Source organism: Panthera uncia (genome assembly GCF_023721935.1).
Source record: "Panthera uncia isolate 11264 chromosome C1 unlocalized genomic scaffold, Puncia_PCG_1.0 HiC_scaffold_4, whole genome shotgun sequence".
Classification (NCBI taxonomy): domain Eukaryota; kingdom Metazoa; phylum Chordata; class Mammalia; order Carnivora; family Felidae; genus Panthera; species Panthera uncia.
In genome coordinates this window covers 93,242,125-93,260,871 of record NW_026057585.1, presented here as the reverse complement: position 1 = coordinate 93,260,871, position 18,747 = coordinate 93,242,125, and the positions used below count along the sequence as shown (strand labels likewise).

General features: G+C 38.1%; 1 protein-coding gene across 3 annotated transcripts in view; it reads left to right on the top strand.

Moving 5' to 3' along the window:
• SPEN (spen family transcriptional repressor) overlaps nt 1-18,747 on the top strand; it is a 91,163-nt gene that overhangs the window by 30,886 nt on the left and 41,530 nt on the right. For 2 of the 3 annotated variants that reach the window (XM_049617993.1, XM_049617994.1), the window contains exon 3: nt 957-1,433. The exons of the other annotated variant lie outside the window; for it this stretch is intronic. In XM_049617993.1, coding sequence (XP_049473950.1) covers nt 957-1,433 — 477 coding nt within the window. The remainder of the gene's footprint in view (nt 1-956; nt 1,434-18,747) is intronic. 3 annotated transcript variants of the gene reach the window in all.

Genomic DNA, 18,747 nt, shown 5'->3' with positions numbered 1-18,747 from the left:
TTGGCAAATATTCTTGTCCGACAAAAAATACCTTTAAGTTAAACCATTGCTGATAGCAACCTTCGACTATCTTACAGTTCCCAAAATTGGCTGATTTCATCAGAGGCAATTTGAGTTTAGCTAAAACCTAAGAGAACATATTTCCTGTAACCATTAAGTACAAATATTAACACGTCGAATCATGGAATAGGCGTTTTAAAAATTCTGTAGAATTTGATAGCACCATGAGATAAAATAATGTTTATCCTTTAATTAAATTTGCCATAGAATAGCATGTGTCAACCCATCATTTTGATATCCTAAGTGGTTTTCTTTTTCTTTTAAGATTCCATTTCTGTTATTAAATGTGATTGCTTGGGCACAGCAATTTACATAATCTAGTAGTTTTTATAATTACCCAAGAAGTCAAAAGTGAGAAAAAGTCACACTTAAAATTTTTTTCTGGACTTTTTTGAAAATGCCCTCTTACTGCTGGGACATACATTGCAATAGGGCTTTCATGTCTGTGTTAAAATGTATCATGGAAATTTTGCCTAAAATAAATTTGCTAAGTAAGTAAAAGTTTGGTGTATATTATAATCAGATGGAAGTATTGAAAACGTTGATATTAAAATGGTAGTCTCTTCTTGTTCCATTTAACTACAAGTGAAAAGGAGATGGTATATGTATATTTCTGTATGTAAGCCAGAAAATCCCTAATAAAAAGAGCAGCTGACTTGCAGAACACTAGTCATGAAAGCCCGATATACACAATGATTGCTCAGCTGTGAAGGTAATATTTGGAGTCAAGTAAAATGTTAAGCTTGGTAGTATTTGCTTACTAAGTAGGTTAATGCTGTTTAGAAAATGACCAGTTGCAGACAGACAATGCTGAAGTGAATGTTTGCATGACTTGCTTTTAGTTTTGCTTGCCCTTTTCTGATTGATTAAATATTTTTCCCCCCTCCTAAATGCAGGGCTTCAGATAACAGGGAGCGTGCTTATGAACATAGTGCCTATGGACACCATGAACGGGGGACGGGAGGATTTGATCGGACAAGACATTACGATCAGGATTACTATAGAGATCCTCGCGAGCGGACTTTACAACATGGGCTCTATTATACTTCTCGGAGTCGAAGTCCAAACCGTTTTGATGCTCATGACCCCCGATACGAACCTAGGGCTCGGGAGCAGTTTACACTGCCCAGTGTGGTACACAGGGATATCTACAGGGATGATATTACCCGGGAGGTACGAGGCAGAAGGCCAGAGCGGAATTACCAGCACAGCAGGAGTCGGTCACCACATTCATCCCAGTCTAGAAATCAGTCTCCTCAGAGGCTGGCTAGCCAAGCGTCTAGACCCACAAGGTCCCCTAGCGGCAGCGGCTCTAGGAGTAGATCCTCCAGTAGTGATTCAATCAGCAGCAGCAGTAGTACCAGCAGTGACAGGTAGGTTAACAGCCTTTTGTTATAACAGACAAGCTGTTGAATAAATTGTCACAAATTCTCAACAATCAGTGGTAATGATTTGTAGCATAGTAATATTTTTAAAAGTAAGTAATCTTGGATCATGTACGAATGAAGAAGCTTTGATTAGCGGGTGGCCATTGAATTCATTCTGTCTGATAACTGAAATTAAGCAATTTGCAAATACTGTTTCATGTTTCAGATGCTCAATATTAAAATGGCCAAAAGAGGCAGAAAAATGGTAACTTTAGCTGAATGAAGTAAATCCTGTGCCTTTGAAAATGTGGTATCTCTACAGTTTTTAATTGCTTGGGTGTATAATGCTAACTTATTTCTATTATTTTGGTTGGAAATTCATAAAAGCTGTTTGGTTAAAGATGTATTGGTGAAATATATTGTTGACACATTTAATATCAGTGAATAAATGAACTTATGAATACCTTTTAACTAATTTTAACAACAAAGTGGTAGCCAATTATAAACTCAAGTAGAAAAGCTTTCTTTAAACGCAGGTTGTAACTTAGCTGTTCACTAAGGCTGAGGGAGCTAATTTCATTAGTTGGGAATTTTTTTACAAAGGAGTTTTACCCTAAAGATGAAAATAATAACTCAAAGGTAAACTTAACAGGAAAGAGCTTAGAAGTTTATCATAGATCTAGGTAGACAGTAGAGCTTATTACTCATTTTAATAATCTTGGACATGTTACTTGGACAAGTTGCTCTCTATGCCTCAGCTTCCCATCTCTTATAAGAATCGTGCTTTAAAATTATGTGAGGATTAAAATGAAAGAATGTATTTCACATGCTGAGCTTGATGCCTCTATATATTTAATAAATGCTGCCTTTAATAATTGCTAGCTATTATTATTCAGTTGATAATCTTTAATCATTTCCCATTTCCAGTTACTGTTTTTCAATCTATTTGTCACAGATATCGTAGTTTTATATTTAGGTGGTATATATTTTAAATTTACAGGATACGAATTTTTTGACCTGATTAAAATGCCCAGATTAATTATTTCTCTTTTAGTATTGCCTGCTTAGAATTAATTTAAGAAAAGTAAATGATCATGTAATTGGGGAAAATTAGGTTCTGGCTCCACATTTGCAGCCTCTGTCAAGGATGAAAACCCTTATCTTTCAGCTCTCACATGGATGAAAACCCTTAACTGGGGTGCCTGGATGGCTCAGTCAGTTAAGCGTCTGACTATGGTGTCAGCTCAGGTCATGATCTCATGGTTTGTGAGTTGGAGCTCATTGTCTCTCTTTCTCTCTCACCATGCCCCTCCCCTGCTCTTGGTTGCGTTCTTGTTCTCTTGTTCTCTCTCAAATAAACATCAAAAAGAAAAAGAAAACCCTTAACTTCTCTTGATTTTATGTTTGGTATATTGTTGAGTTAAATGATTGACTAGATTCATTTGAATTCTTTTTTTTTTTTTTTTTTTTTTTTTTTTTTACTGTTTATTTTTGAGAGAGTGCAAGCAGGAGAAGGGCAGAGAGAAGAGGACAGAGGATCTGAAATGGGCTCTGCTGACAGCAGCGAGCCCAGTGTGGGGCTCAAACTCATTAACTGTGAGTGAGGTCATGACCTGAGCTCAAGTCAGACACTCAGCCGACTGAGCCACCCAGGTGCCGTGAGATTCATTCAAGTTCTATAAGCTGATTATAAAGTCTTGTCATGTCCCACTTTCTCCTACATGGAATTAAAGTGTTTAGGTTTTAGTCATTTTCCATAAACCTATCTCATTAAAGGGATGCCATGGCATTTTATTGGGTCAAAACGAAACATCATTTAGTGCCTTCAGGATTGTACTTAGTGGGAGTGATAGTGGTTTGGTATCTAACCCTTAGCATTGTAGGCTCAAAAGCTTGAACCCAGAGGTCATCTGATCAATTTGGTGGAGTTAATTCTTGTTTATATAAGCAAAAGGAGCAGTTATATGCTTCTGAATGTTTACAGTCAGAAAGATAACTGCCACAAAGGCAGGATGAGCTTAGAAAATCTACAGGGGTACTAAATTACAATCAGTAGAAGATACTTCCTCCTCTGTCACCTGCCTGATTCATACTTGGGGCTGGAAGTTTTTATGATTTAGGGGTATGAGGGATGTGTAGGATTTTAACAAGAAGAGGTGAGTTTTAGGCTAGACAGGGAACATTGTGGGCTGAAGGAACAACCTGAAGAGGTACAAGTGGTGGAAGAATGTTTTACAAACAGCAAATAATTTAGAGTGACTTAGCCATGATAATGAATTTGGGTTTGATTCTTCATGCAGAGATGAGTGGTTGAAAGATTTTGAGAAGGGAGATAGTTTGTTGAAGTCTGTGCTTTAGAAGGGCATTTGGTGACTTAGAATAGGAAAGGCAGAGATTGCAGTTAGGAGCCTATTTCAGTAGTTTGGAAAAGGAAAACTTGGACTCTGAGAATGCCTAAGTTGGGAAAAGCAGGAGAGACACAGTAAGAATCAGATTATGTTGATTTGTGGAAAAACAGAATGAATTTTTTGGAGATGGGACTCAGTGATGGACCTTTTGATGCTATCCTGTGAGAACAGGACCAGGTCTTCCTTTGTGCACACCACAGAGCCTAGTATATTGTCTGTCTCAAAGTACATGTTCAATAAATAGCTGAAATACTTGGTTACAGTTCTTAGTTAACACAGGATAAAGCAAAATTGTTGTAAATAGCTAAAAGATTTGATGCTGTGATTGAAACAAGTGTGGGAAATTCTTTTGGTGTGCAGAGCATATCTCTTATCCCTGGGTTCAGCCTCCTTTTTATCAAATGCCTTCTTCTCCTTTACTATTATGTTGACTTCAGAGTGCAGTATTTTGAGATGTTATATAGATTCACAATGTTCAATTTCCTTTTGGAAGAAATAAGTTCTTTTTTCTAATCTTTAAAACTTTATGACTGTGAAACTATGACTTTCCAAGGTCTTTAAAAATGTTTAAGATTAACATTTTGTAGTAGATAAAATATAGTTCAGTTCTAGCTATAGAAACAAGCTTGTATTCTGTCTGCATGACATGGAAAGTTAATCACTCTCCATCCCCCTTAATTGTTAGAACTTTGGTGAACAGATTCCTAGCAGTGCATTTCAAATGAGTAAACATGGGATTAATAGCAGTTTGGTTGTGAAGTCTTTATGAATGACACACCTACAGTTTCTGCATAACTGTTATCAGTATTTAACTGGTGAGAACTGGGATTTAATGGTATAAAAACTTCCATGTGGGAACACCTGGGTGGTTCAGTCAGTGTGTCCAACTTTGGCTCAGGTCATGATCTCAGTTTGTGAGTTCAAGCCCCGCATTGGGCTCTGTGCTGACAGCTCAGAGCCTGGAGCCTGCTTTGGTTTTTGTGCCTCCCTCTCTCTGCCCCTACCCTGCTCGTTCGCTCACTCACTCTCTCTCTCTCTCTCAAAAAAAAAAAAAAAAAAAAAAAAAAAAATTAAAAATTGAAAAAAAAATTTTTTTAATTAAAAAATAACTTCCCTATGTGCAGCCCTATGATGCTCTGTCTCTTTCTCTGTCATGGTTTAGGAAGTCACTGTTCCTTCCAGCAGAAAATTTTAAATATGTAAATTCCATAAAAGCATTTATTTTCAAAGTCCTGATTGAACTTGAACATACTTTATTTCTATAGTTTCTTTTTCCTATCATGTTAATGAATTTTCTTTAATAAAGGTTAAGGGAATTGAAGAAGAATTTATGGAACTTAAATTAGTTCATAAACTTTCCCAATAATCTTAAAGTTTTTTTTTTATGTTTATTTATTTTTGAGAGAGAGAGAGAGAGCAAGCATGAGTTGGGGAGGGGCAGAGAGAGGGAGAGAGAGAATCCCAAGCAGGTTCAGCACTGTCAGCACAGAACCAGATGTGAGGCTTGATCTCATGAATTGTGAGATTATGACCGGAGCTGAAACCAAGAGACAGATGCTTAATTGACTGAACCACCCAGGTGCCCCTTAAAGTAGGTTTTGATTGTGCTTTGTTTCCCAGTTGTTTACTTCAATCACAACCAAAGATGATTGGCCTAGCTTAGGGTCCCTGAACTTGGATCAGGAAAATAACATCTTTTCACTTACTAGTAACATATAACTGAAATTAAGTATTGCCTCCCATTATGAAAATAGGCATCAAAAACCAGTGGTACTAACAGTATGAGTTACTTTGTTACCAGTATAAATCCACAGGTAATTCTGCAGGTATCTCAGAATTGGGCTTCTAGTCATCATTACTGGGAAGCAGTTATTAAACTCAATGTTAAGTATTGTAATTTAATGTCAATGAAGACATTACTATACCACAAAATTTAAATCTTTTAATAACCATGTCAGTATAATTGTTTTCCCTTTTATTCCTATTTACTTTACTTCATGTATTTAGAAACACTATTTGAAAACTGGTATATAGACTTCACCAGATTGCTGAAAGGGTATCCTGGCAGTTAGTTGTTGATTTTACACCTTACAGAAGTTTACTGAATGAATGAGGGGGAAATGGATGAAAAGGGTAAAAGGAGAGAGTTGAGATTTGGATAATCTGAAACATTTTCTTATTCCATTCCCTCCTATTCAATAGATTACTTCTCTAAATCTCTTTTTAGTATAAAGTTAACTTTTGAATTTACATTCAGCCATCTATTTAACAAATATTGTGTTGTGCACCAGATCTATAGAATAAGATGGTTTGTATGGAGCCCCAAGAATAAAACTAGTTTATTTTATTTATATATTATCAAAGCTTGCGTGCTAGCTTCCATCCATCCATCCATCCATCCATCCATCCATTTTTAGTAATCTCTGTACCCAGCATGGGGCTCAACTCTCGACCCTGAGATCAGGAGTTGCATGCTCTTCTGATTGAGCCAGCTAGGTGCCCCAAGAATAGAACTAGTTTAGATTAAGCATTTGCAATGGCTAATCCAAAACAAAAACTATGTATGTGTCTAATTAAGAGCTAACATGTGAAATTTTATTAATCTGGGTGTATGGCTAGGTGCATCTTTTCAACTTTCCAAAGGCAGCCCCATCCTCTCCCTTAAAAGCTTTTTGGGCTCTGGTCAACCTTTGCCTTTTTGTTCTTCTGAACTCTGTTGGTTTGTCTTTCTAAATATGTCCAGTAACTACAGATTTTAATTCTTTTTAGTCACAAAAATAGGTATTTAGGTGGAAAGAAAATGAATATAGTAGTAAGCAAAGAAAACTGCATGAAAATAACTAGCAGATAACATCTCATTGTCTCTTTTCTCTTTGTGGCTTTTGGTAAGCCATGTGGCGTTAAATTGTGCTTAGTTACCTGTTTGAGTAAATCTGAATATACGGCAAGCTTTTTTACCTATATAGAGTTTTAAAATTAGAATAAGTTGATTTAGAAAATACCTGTGAAATTTCATGGTTTTTTTTTTTTTTTTGGTATAGTTATTACATTACTAGAATTTTTGTATGTTGTCATAGTTGGAAGATTTTTTTTTTTTTTTAAGTAGGCTTCATGTCCACTGTGGGATTTGAACTCACAACCCTGAGATCAATGACTCTGAGATCATGAGTCACATGCTTTACTAACTGAGCCAGCCAGGTGCCCCCATAGTTGGAAGATTTAAGGAAGAAGCTTGGGGACAGCAAAGGGGAAGACAGAGAGAGATACTCTTTTTTTCTTACATTCTAGAGCAGGAAAACTGACATTTGTGGTGTTTATTTAAAGTAACGAGAAAAGCCTATAGAACTTAGAACAGCCATGGGTGGCTCAGTGGGTTAAGTGTCCAACTCTTGGTTTTGCCTCAGGTCATGATGTCACAGTCTTGAGACCTTGTCAGGCTCTGTGCTGACAGTGCGGAGCCTGCTTGGGATTCTTTCTCTCCCTCTCTGTCTATCCCTCCCCTACTCGTTCTCTCGTGTTCGCTCGCTCGCTCGCTCGCTCTCTCTCTCTCAAAATAAGTAAATAAACTTAAAAATAAAAGAACTTAGGGGAGCCTGGGTGGCTCAGTCAGTTAAGTATCTGGCTCTTGATTTTGGTTCAGGTCATGATCTCGCAGTTCATGAACTGGAGCCCCACGTCAGGCTCTATGCTGACAGTGCAGAGCCTGCTTGGGATTCTCTTTCCCTCTCTCTCTCTGCTTCTCTCTCTCTCTCTCTGCTTCTCTCTCTCTCTCTCTGCTTCTCTCTCTCTCTGCTTCTCTCTCTCTCTCTCTCTCTCTCTCAAAAATAAACATTTTTAAAAATTTTGGAGCAATCAGACTCTTCAGCTGTGATGCTGTATTAAGATATGGTGTGATTTATGCTAAAGGCCCTATCTTGTCTAATGTCTTACCTTTGCAATTGAAATAATTTACTTCTTATTGAAAGGGAAATGAAACTTCTTCTTTGGCTAGTATTATTTGTAGACCTCACTTTTATATTTCTTTTACATATATATGTTTTAAAATTTTATTTATTTTAGAGAGAGTGTACACGTGAGCTGGGGAGAGGGGCATGGCGGGAGGGGAGGGAGAGAGAGAGGGGGAGGGAGGGAGGGAATCAAGCAGGTTCCACTCTCAGCACAGAGCCTGATGTGGGGCTCAATCCCAAGACCCTGGGATCATGACCTGAACCGAAATCAAGAGTTATACACTCAACCAACTGAGCCACTCAGACGCTCCTCTTTTATATTTTTGAGTAAATTATATCAAAGTTGTCATAACCCTACGCATTTCTTTCTAATAGTAGACAATTTAAGATTATTTTTCCTGAAGTATATTTTAACAGTAATTAGAATATTGAACACATTCTGGATTTTTACAACAGATACAGTTAAAAGTGCTAAAGAGCTTTTTATTCTATAAAGACCAATTCTGCTAGTCATTTTGTGAACAGTCAAGACGTTCTAGATTACAGTTTACTAGAGGGGGAGTTTAAAAAAATTTTTTTTAATGTTTATTTATTTTTGAGAGAGATACAGAGAGACCGAGTACAAGCGAGGGAGGGGCAGAGAGAGAGGGAGACACAGAATCTGAAGCGGGCTCCAGGCCCTGAGCTGTCAGCACAGAGCCCGACGTGGGCCTTGAATTCCCGAATAGTGAGATCATGACCTGAGCGGAAGTTGGATGGATGCTCAATAGACTGAGCCATCCAGGTGCCCCAAGGGGGAGTTTTATTCAAATACCCTTTTGTCTGTGATTTAATGAGGAGGCTAGTGGTTGTTAAGTAGGGAGAGAGAATTTTCTTTCAAGTTTAGGTAGAAAAATTTCCAAAATTACTGTCATCTTGCAGGCTTGTGAAAGAATATGGACGAAACTGATTATGTGAGAGGGAAGCCATTGGGATTAATAGTGACCGTGTATTTTTCATTTCTCTTATTTTACAAGTATGTTTATTTGGAATGTTGATTTGGGGAAGGAACACTCATTTTATTACCTGGCTATACAATTTGCTATGATATATAATGTGCTGGAAATTGTCAGTTATGGCAGTGGTTTTAATATATATACACAAAGTAAAAGTCACTTTTGTTTTTTTTTTTAAGGTTTTATTTTTTTATGCTTTTTAAAAATTTTAATTTATTTTATTTAATTTATTTTTAATGCTTATTTTGGGAGGGGGAGAGATGAGAAAGAGAGTAGGGGAGGGGCAGAGAGAGGGGGGGACAGAGGACCCAAAGTGGGTTCTGCACTAACAGCAGCCAGCCTGCTGTGGGGCTGGAACTCATGAACTGTGAGATCATGAGCCACCCAGGCCAAGAGGGAGAGGGAATCCCAAGCAGGCTCTGTGCTTTCCGTGCAAAGCCTGACAGAGGGCTGGAACTCATGAACTGTGAGTTCATGACCTGAGCTGAAACCAAGAGTCTGACACTTAACCCACTAAGTCACCCAGGTGCCTCTAAAGAATTTATCTTTAAGTAATCTCTGCACCCAATTGTGGGACTTGAGCTCACCACCACAAGATCAACTGGGCTAGCCATGCACCCTAAAAACCAGTTTTTTTAAGTGCTAAAGGAATTAATAGTTTGTTGGTGATTGTTGTAATGTTTAATCTTAGAGACACATTTGTTGAATTTTTACCATCAAAAGTGATCTCTTATCTATAATAATGAATAGGCAGATAACTTCTGGATTTATTTGGAGATAAAATTTGGTTTTGTTGCGCTGATTCCTCATTCTCATATGTATTTAGGAGGGCCAAAATAGTTTGTGTTAATCTCAGGAAAAAGTGACACAACAAATCAAACTGTATTTGGGAAACTGGTGTTTAGAAACCATGATATTTCCCTCCAACTCTTCTGTTTGTAGCTGCGTAGGATTGAAGTGAGAGCAGAAATGAAGTTGATTTTATTGCATAATACCAACCTTTCTCCTCTTTGCTGTTTGTACCTGTCAGTTTGAGATGAGTTGCTTAAATTGAAATGAGATTTTTGTTGTTGTTGTTCTTTGTGTAAAGAGAACATACCTGTGCACAGAAACCATTGAAACATAAATTATGCTAGCTAAAATGTGAAAATAGACAATTCAGATGTATATTGATTTGAGGATAACAAGTGAAGTGTATGTTTTGGGAGAATTCATAGGACTTTCAAGGAGGGACAGTAAAGGTTTAAGCCTTTATGAAGCCAAAGTCAAGGATAATAAATATTCTCAGGAGAGATCTTTATTTTTTGTCCCTTACTTTCATATAAAATGAAAATATTTGCATGCTTATTTTAAACGTAACACCATTGTAACGCATTTCTTTAAAGTGTATTTGAGAGAGAGAGAGAGAGAGCATGTGGAGCAGGAGACGGCAGAGGGAGAGGGAACTCCAAGCAGGCTCCATGCTGTCCACACAGGACCTGACGTGGGACTCAATCTCATGAACCATGAGATCATGACCTAAGCTGAAACCAAGAATCAGATGCTTAACAGACTGAGCCACCCAGGCGCCCTCCATTTTAAGGCATTTTAAATAGCTGATTTATTTATGGATTTCACAACCATTCTTAGCCTGTTTATTTTGTACTTATGCCTCATTTTTACTGTTTTTTATTTAAAAAAATTTCTTGATTAATGTTTCTCTTTTTGAGAGAGAGATCGGGTGAGGGGCAGAGACACACACACTTTCTCTCTCTCTCCCTCTCCCCCCACCCCCTGCCGCCCAGACTCTCAGCTGTTAGCACAGAGCCCGACATGGGGCTCAAACTCAAGAACTGCGAGATCATGACCTGAGCTGAAGTCGGACACTTAACTGACTCAGCCACCCAGGTGCCCCCTTTACTTTTTTAGACAGCTGAAATTACTTTAGATTTCAAAAGGGAGAATGTTTTGCTGAAAGTCAGTATTGTAAATGAAACGTATTCGTTGCCTGTTTCCAATAATATAGTTTTTATCTTGAAATCTTCAACTCTAAAAAAAAATTTTTTTTTAACGCTTTTATTCATTTTTGAGAGACAGAGCGTGAGCAGGGGAGGGCAGAGAGAGAGGGAGACACAGAATCTGAAGTAGGCTCCAGGCTCTGAGCTGTCAGCCCAGAGCCTGATGCAGGGCTCGAACCCACGAACCCTGAGATCATGACCCGAGCTGACATCGGATGCTTAACTGACTGAGCCACCCAGGTGCCCCAAAATTTTGAATTCTTACTTGTGATGAAATTAAATAAAAGCCATCTAGTGGTTTCATTGACTTTATGATTAACTATTCTCCTTGAGATAACGGTATCTACGTTCTTTTTTTTTTTCCATAGAAAAAATTGTTTCTTTATTACTAAAATAAAGAAGTATAGATGACAGGTTTTTAAGTTCTTTAAAAAGTTACCAATTTTGGAGGGAGAAGGGTTGGGGGTGGGAAAGGACAGCAAGCATATTAGTGTGTCTGCAATCCTGGAGAAAATTACTAGATTTCAAATACACATAGGGGCCCCTGGGTGACTCAGTCAGTTAAGTGTCCAACTCTTGGTCATCTCATGATTTGTGAGATCGAGCCCCGAGTTGGGCTTTGTGCTGACAGTGCTGAATCTGCTTGGGATTCTCTTTTTCCCTCTCTCTCTCTCTGTCTGCCCCTCCCTAACTCGAGCGCGCTCACTTGCTCTCTCTCTCTCTCTCTCTCTCAAAATAAGTAAATATTAAAAAAAATACACATAAAGTCTCCCCATATTTTGAGTGGCTCCATTAAATACCATTACTGTCCAGAAGAACCAACATTTGGTCATTCCCTCTTTAATGCCATTTTGGGGCTATTGAGCAGCATGGAATAAATGTTTACCAGTGTGTGCATTGGAGAGTAAACCCCAGTGAATGAATGAGTGTGTGTGTGTGTGTGTGTGTGTGTGTGTGTGTATTATTGTAGTATCTTTTTCCATTCCCAGCATCAGTTGAAGAGCCCACATTTTTGAAGCACATTCCTTTCTAAGCTGCAGTATAGTTTGTTTTTTGGGGAAATAAGCTACACACAATCTTCTGTCTTTTGGGGTCATATTAGCTAGCCAGGCCTTTTTTTTAATGTTATTGACTGATTGATTGATCGGAGAGAAAGAGAGCGTGAGTGGGGGAGTGGCAGAGAGAGAGGGAAACCCAGAATCTGAAGCAGGCTCCAGGCTCTGAGCTGTCAGCAGAGCCCGATGTTGGGCTCGAACTCGTGAACTGTGAGATCATGACCTGAGCCAAAGATGGCTGCTTAACAGACTGAGCCACCCAGGCGCCTACTAGCCAAGCCTTTTTAATGCATAATATGGAAAATGGAGGTGTTTGCTTCCTGATTGCTTTGATGGGCTTAACTTCCATTGTGGAGATCTATAAATAGATTGATTTCCTTTATGGCTTTTCCTCTTTTTGTCAAGTATAAAAATTTTAGAGGAGCTTTCCATAGGTAATAGATGTTGTCAGTGTTAGGGTTCTGTATGGAATAGGCAGTTTTGGAAACAAGTGCTAGGCTGATCCATATTTGCTCTGCACTGAGAATCTTGCTTTCACTTAAGATTCCCTGCTACTAGGAGATGAGAACCGGGTAGATTTAACCCTGAGAGCAAATGAGGAGAGCTCATTGTGTGCTGCCTGGGCAGTCAGTGTGCCTGAATGTTGTGAGGAAGGCTAAGAACTGCTTGTTTTTGAGTCAGACCAGCCTAAACTGGAATCATCCAGTTTGAGTTGGCTGCTTGCCACCTCCCAGAGGCTTCCTTATTTTGCCAGAGTTTCTGCCCAGCCCTCAGCCCAGGGGGTGGGGCGGGGACTGCGGAAGTTTCTGGGCTGTGACTGGGCAGGCAGTAGGGAGGAGCAAGCTGTGAAGTGGCTGCCAGTTAAGCCGGTTCATTCCTAGGGGGAGGCCTTTCAGATCCAGTAAGGAGCTTGAGACTAGAAGCTGGTGTGAATGCTGCTGTTTTCAGTGCTTTACCTTTTTTCTCCCTTGCTTTCACTGTAATTTTTTGTCTTCTGCCCTTTAAAAGCCAGGGCTTGACAAACAGCATCTGCCATACCACTGCTTGGGTAATAATGACGTGGTTTGCATTTGGTGATAAAAGCACAATATATTACCCAAAATTTATTTAATTTCCAGAGTTCCCCAGGAATTTGCATTTAGTTAAGTTAGTCTGTTTTAAGTGATGAACTGTCTTTCCCTTACACCTTTTCATTCTTTTCATTTGGGTTGTGCTTGGGGTTTATTTTGATTAATTTGATTGTTAGGTGGAAGAAATGAAAATAGGTTTGGGGGTAAACTTGTGACTCCATATCTTGTGAATTTTAATCTTGAAGTAAACTTTTTAAATGTTGCTTTAAAATTAGCAAAGAGTAATTCAGATTAAAATCCTAAACAACAAATTTTAAAATTAAAAATACTGTGCAGAATTTTGTTTGACTTGGAAGCAAACTCTTTAAAAAAATGTTACGTTTAAATTGCAAATTTTTAGTGTCATAGCTACTTTGCGCATATAAAGAACTTAGCTTTCCTCTTTGAGAAATAAGGGAATTAAGCGATTAAACATGGCCTAATTCCTCATCAGAGAACACCCAGAAGTCACTAAGCCACAAATTAAAGCCTCAAATAAAAGAGTAAGTTTATTTTTGTCTTTGTGGATGCCAAGGCTATATAGAAAATGGAAATTTCCATAACTTTGCTTATGTTTCAGACTTTTGGAATGATATTGAAACCTCTGTTAATCTTTTTTACTTATGGTAAAAGTTTACTTATGGTTGAGGAGTAGTTTTGGTGTTCTTCTCTTTTATCTTTTTTTGGGGTTGTTTACATTTAGAGGTCATTCTCAGAAACCCTGGTATAATTTCACCCTGCCCTGAATAAGGGATCATCCATCACAGATGTAAAGGAAAATGTGCTAATCTCATTTTAAAGTAAATTAAACATTACCATTTTCTGAAGCTCAGAATTTGCCAAGATTTTATTACAAGCACCTTCCCCTATTATATTTTTAAATCTGTGTCTTAGAGTATAAAGTGAAAGATTGCCTTTATAGAGGGTAGTTTTGTGATTACTTCTCTTGTGAGAAAGAGTACCCTCTGGTAATTTATTTACTTAAATTGTGTGATCATTTATTAAATTATATGCTACTAGAGTTTATGCTGCTAGAAATTGTATAAATTGACCTCTGTAGAACATCTTCCTAAATCCACTTTGTACAGTAAATGAACTTTTTCTTCCAGATAAACAAAATAATGAGTGAAATATATTTTAAGATTAACTTTGCACAATAGAGTTAGTTTCTCTTAAAAATCTTAGTCATACTCTGAAAATTTTCCTTGGTGCAGAAGAGATTAGAAATATATGCTACCATGAGGGTAGTAAAATATATTCATAGAATCAGGTGGGAAAACATTATATATAGCTCAGTAAAATAGGGTTAGAAATTTTTATTTTTTATTTTTTATTATTTTTAAATGTTTGTTTATTTTTGAGAGACAGAGACAGGGCACAAGTGGGGGAGGGGCAGAGAGAGAGGGGGAGACACAGAATGCGAAGCAGGCTCCAGGCTCTGAGTTGTCAGCACAGAGCCCAGTGTGGGACTTGAACTCACGAGCTGTGAGATCAGGACCTGAGCTGAAGTCGGATGCTTAACCGACTGAGCCACCCAGGTGCCCTGGGTTACACATTTTTGTTTAAATTTGGTTTATTACTTAATAACCATTTGAGGTTTTCTTAATGTCATTAAATTAAAAACTTTTCAACTTGTGTAGAATTGTTGGTATAATCCTGAACAAGGGATGGTGGGTATTTTTGTTTGTTTTAAATCATCAACGAAGGTAGTTTTTTAAAGTGTAAGTGGTAGGTACCCTGGAACTAAGTTCCATTTTTTTCTGCTAATTATGTACTTTCACAAGTAGTTAATTTATGCCTTTAAGAATCACTTTGCCCATTTGTTGGAGCTATCTGGAATTATAATGAGAAATACTTGTGGCTTTATCAAATAACATCTTGGCATTAGTTTTTCATAATGGTTTTTATATATACTATAACAATTATTTTAAAATACTAATCTCTAACTTGTTGCCTATCATAAATGGCATTTCTCTTTAAGGATTCTCATGGCTTTAACATGGTCTCTTATTTAACAGGTGATATGCTTGTTTATTGAGGAGCTTTTTGGTTCTAGAACTAGTTTGCCCAGTGTTGTCCACTGGCCACATGTGGCCTTTGAGCACTTGAAATTTGGTTAGTCTTTGCACCAGTACTGAACTGTGCTATAACATGGACAGACTGCAAAAAACATGCTAAGTGAAAGAAGCCAATATAAAAGGCTGCATACTGTATGATTCTGTTGATATGAAACATCCAGAATAGGTGAACTTATACAGACACAAAGTAGATTAGTGATTACCTACGGCTGGGGGTGGAAGAGAATGGGGAGTAACTGCTAATAGTAATGAGGTGTCTTTTTGGGGTGATGCAAATGTACTAAAGTTACATCATCATGATGATTGCCTAACTCCATAAATATACTAAAAATCATTAGTAGTATTCTTTTAAATGGCTCACTTTTCTGGTGTGAAATTATATCTCAGTAGAACTATTAAAAAATATACACTGAATTTTGAAGATGTAGCCAAAAAAGTATTAGTAATTTTTACATTGACTGCATGTTGAAATAATATTTTGAGTATATATTACATTAAATAAAAAATACATTATTAAGATTCCCGTTTCTTTTTACTTTTTAAATTGTGACTACTTAAAAGTTAAAATTTTTGGTTTGTAGTAAATTTTATTGGACAGCACTGTTGTAGAAGCAGGCTCTATCCAGATTACAGTGTCACGAAGTAATCTGTGCATCCGTTCAGTGCTTTTTGTCATGTTTAAAGAAAAATAGAATACATTCTTTTTACTTTAATTCTAAGAGCCTCTGTGCTCTTTGAAATTATGGACTGATGGAAAAGGTTCTTGGGACTCGCAAGCCTAAAATACAGACTGAACTACTTCCAGATTCCATCCTTAACAAATTTCATTTTGGTCGGGCATAAATGCATGTTGATTTCCAGGGTGGCTAAGGGTATATTTTAGCTTTTGAAAAAGTTTAATATCTAGACCTCCAAATAGTTTAATCCCCCAAGAAGAAAATGAAATCATTTTAACCAGAGTAATTTTTTTTAATAATTAAAAAAAAAACACCGTAAGCTTTTGAAAGTAATTTTTAAGTGATGTTTATATTTTTTGATACAGGTTTAAAATGTGTCTATTAACATACAGTGGAATTTGGGTGTTGGAATTAGAATAAGACTCTTTAATAGACACCCGTGTGCTTCTAGACATGATTTATATAACCAAAACTGGGGGAGTTGGTGCTTCTTTGAACATCATTTTCCATGGTGGAGGGGAGGGCAGTCTGGCCTCCTGATAGTGCTGTGTCATGGTTGTTGGAGCCATTTGGACTGTAGCTTTTGAGTTTGTTTCCACTGGAAGAAACTGCAGGAGTTGTTTAAGCAGAAAGACTTTAGGCTGGAGTTTCTTTGTAATTTGAAGTCATTAATAAATAAGTAAGTAAGTAAGTAAACCAAATAGTAGATGGCTTCAGGCTTCCTGCTGGGGAATTAGGTGCCCTTCTAACCTCTTGAGTCTGGAACTGCCTTAACAGAGAGTTCAGAAGTGAGAAATAGCACTTCTTTTTTATTCTGGATAGGATAGAGATGTAATTAGCACCAAAGTTCAGTTGGAGAGAGGCAAAACTCAAAGTTCAGATTTACTTGTGGGTTTGGTGAAGGGTACAGCAGTTGCACGTAACCATTTGGAATAAAAAATATTGCAGTTTCACTTAATCTGTGTGCTTTCTCGGTTTATGTGTTTTGAAACATTTTGGTTTTTCAAACAAGAAATACATCTGCTTTTATATACTGCCTATGAGAAAAATCCCCTTTGTTATAATTGACAGTTTGGATTTCTTCCAGTTTGTCCCTTGAATAAGTCATCCCATGGATGTACAAAGACTTTGCTGCCATATAGGATTTCTTGTTCCTTCGGCAGACATGTTATATCTCCTTATAACTTTCAGGGATAAGGCATGTTTTGTTGCTTTTTGCTTTAAGTTACTTGAGTAGCAGATTTTCTGACTCCTAAGGGTTTGCCAAGAACGTAATGACTCTGTGAGCCCAGGCTCTTAGGAATTTAAGCCAAAAGTAATTCCGAGGCAAGGTGTTTGGGACACAGTGACAGTACGTATAAAGATAAGGTTTTTACTTTACCCACTAGTAGCAGTATCTGTCTGTAGCAGCAGAATCTAATCATATATTGGCCCCATACCTCCATCCCCTAAATCTGAACATAAAATTGTAGTCAGCACTTGTGACTAGGTATCTGCTAGTCCATCATCTTAAAAAAAATTTTTTTAATGTTCGTTTATTTTTGAGAGAGAGTGGGGAGGGGGGCGCGCGGAGGGACAGAGAGCAAGGAAGACAGAGGATCCCAAGCAGGCTCCGTGCTGTCAGTGCAGAGCTCAATATGGGGCTCAAACTCACAAATGGTAAGACCATGACCTGAGCTGAAATCAAGTCAGACACTTAACTGACTGAGCCGCCCAGGCACCCCCATTTTTCCCCCCAAGACAAGCTAGTCTTTTGTTTTTTAATGTTTGTTTATTTTTGAGAGAGAGACAAAGTGCAAGCAAGGGAGGGGCAGAGAAAGGGAAACACAGAATCCAAAACGGGCTCCAGGCTCCGAGCTGTCAGCACAGAGCCCGATGCAGGGCTCGAATTCACTAACCATGAGATCATGACCTGAGCTGAAGTCAGATGCTTAACCGACTGAGCCACCCAGGTGCCCCTGCACCCCCATCATCTAAAAATTTTTAATTAACTAGGGAATTTTAGGGCCTTGTAAAGTCACCTGATTTTTAGTAATAGTTTATTTTACTTTTTTTTTAAGAATTTTATTTTTTATTTTATTTTAGAGAGCGAGAGGGGGACAGAGGCAGAGAGAGAGAGAGAATCCCAAGCAAGCTTTGTGTGGTCAGCATGGAGCCCGACATGAGGCTCCATCCCACAATCCTGGGATCATGACTTGAGCTGAAATAAAGAGTTGGACGCTTAACTGACTGACCCACTCAGGCACCCCTACAATTCCATTTTTTTTTTTTTTAACGTTTATTTATTTTTGAGACAGAGAGAGACCGAGCATGAATGGGGGAGGGTCAGAGAGAGGGAGACACAGAATCTGAAACAGGCTCCGGGCTCTGAGCTGTCAGCACAGGGGCCCGATGCGGGGCTCGAACTCACGGACCGCGAGATCGTGACCTGAGCCGAAGTCGGCGCTCAACCGACTGAGCCACCCAGGCGCCCCTACAATTCCATTTTTTAATGTATCAATAGTTTTTCTCAGTAAGTATCCTATATTTAAATAATTTAGACAACTTTTCATTACCTTTGGTTCTAAAGAGCTTAATTTATCATTGATACAGTTGAGCGCATAGTGCTTTCCCCATGTCTTTTGCAGTAGTTGCAGAATCACCAGTTAGAGCTAACTTATCCCTCTGAAATGATTTCTGAGGAACTTTACCTGGATCAACCAGGTTGTGAGACCCTTTGATTTAGCAGAGCTTTATTGACAGCAAGCAGCAGGTATCCTGTTTCATTGACTGGTTTGGAACCTCTCATCTTTTTCTAAGGCATAAAGAGAACTGTTCACTTTGTATTTTACTTTTTAGGTCGTATGTGTATGTGGCAAAATAACATAATATTTACCATTTAACTTTTTTTTTTTTTTTTTAAAGTAATTTCTATCTCTACACCCAGCCTGGGGCTTGAACTTGTGACCCCGAGATCAAGAGTGTCATGCTCTACTGACTGAGACAGGCATGTCCCTCCCACCCATTTTAACCATTTTTAAGTGTGTAGTTTCAGCGTACATTTACATTGTTGTG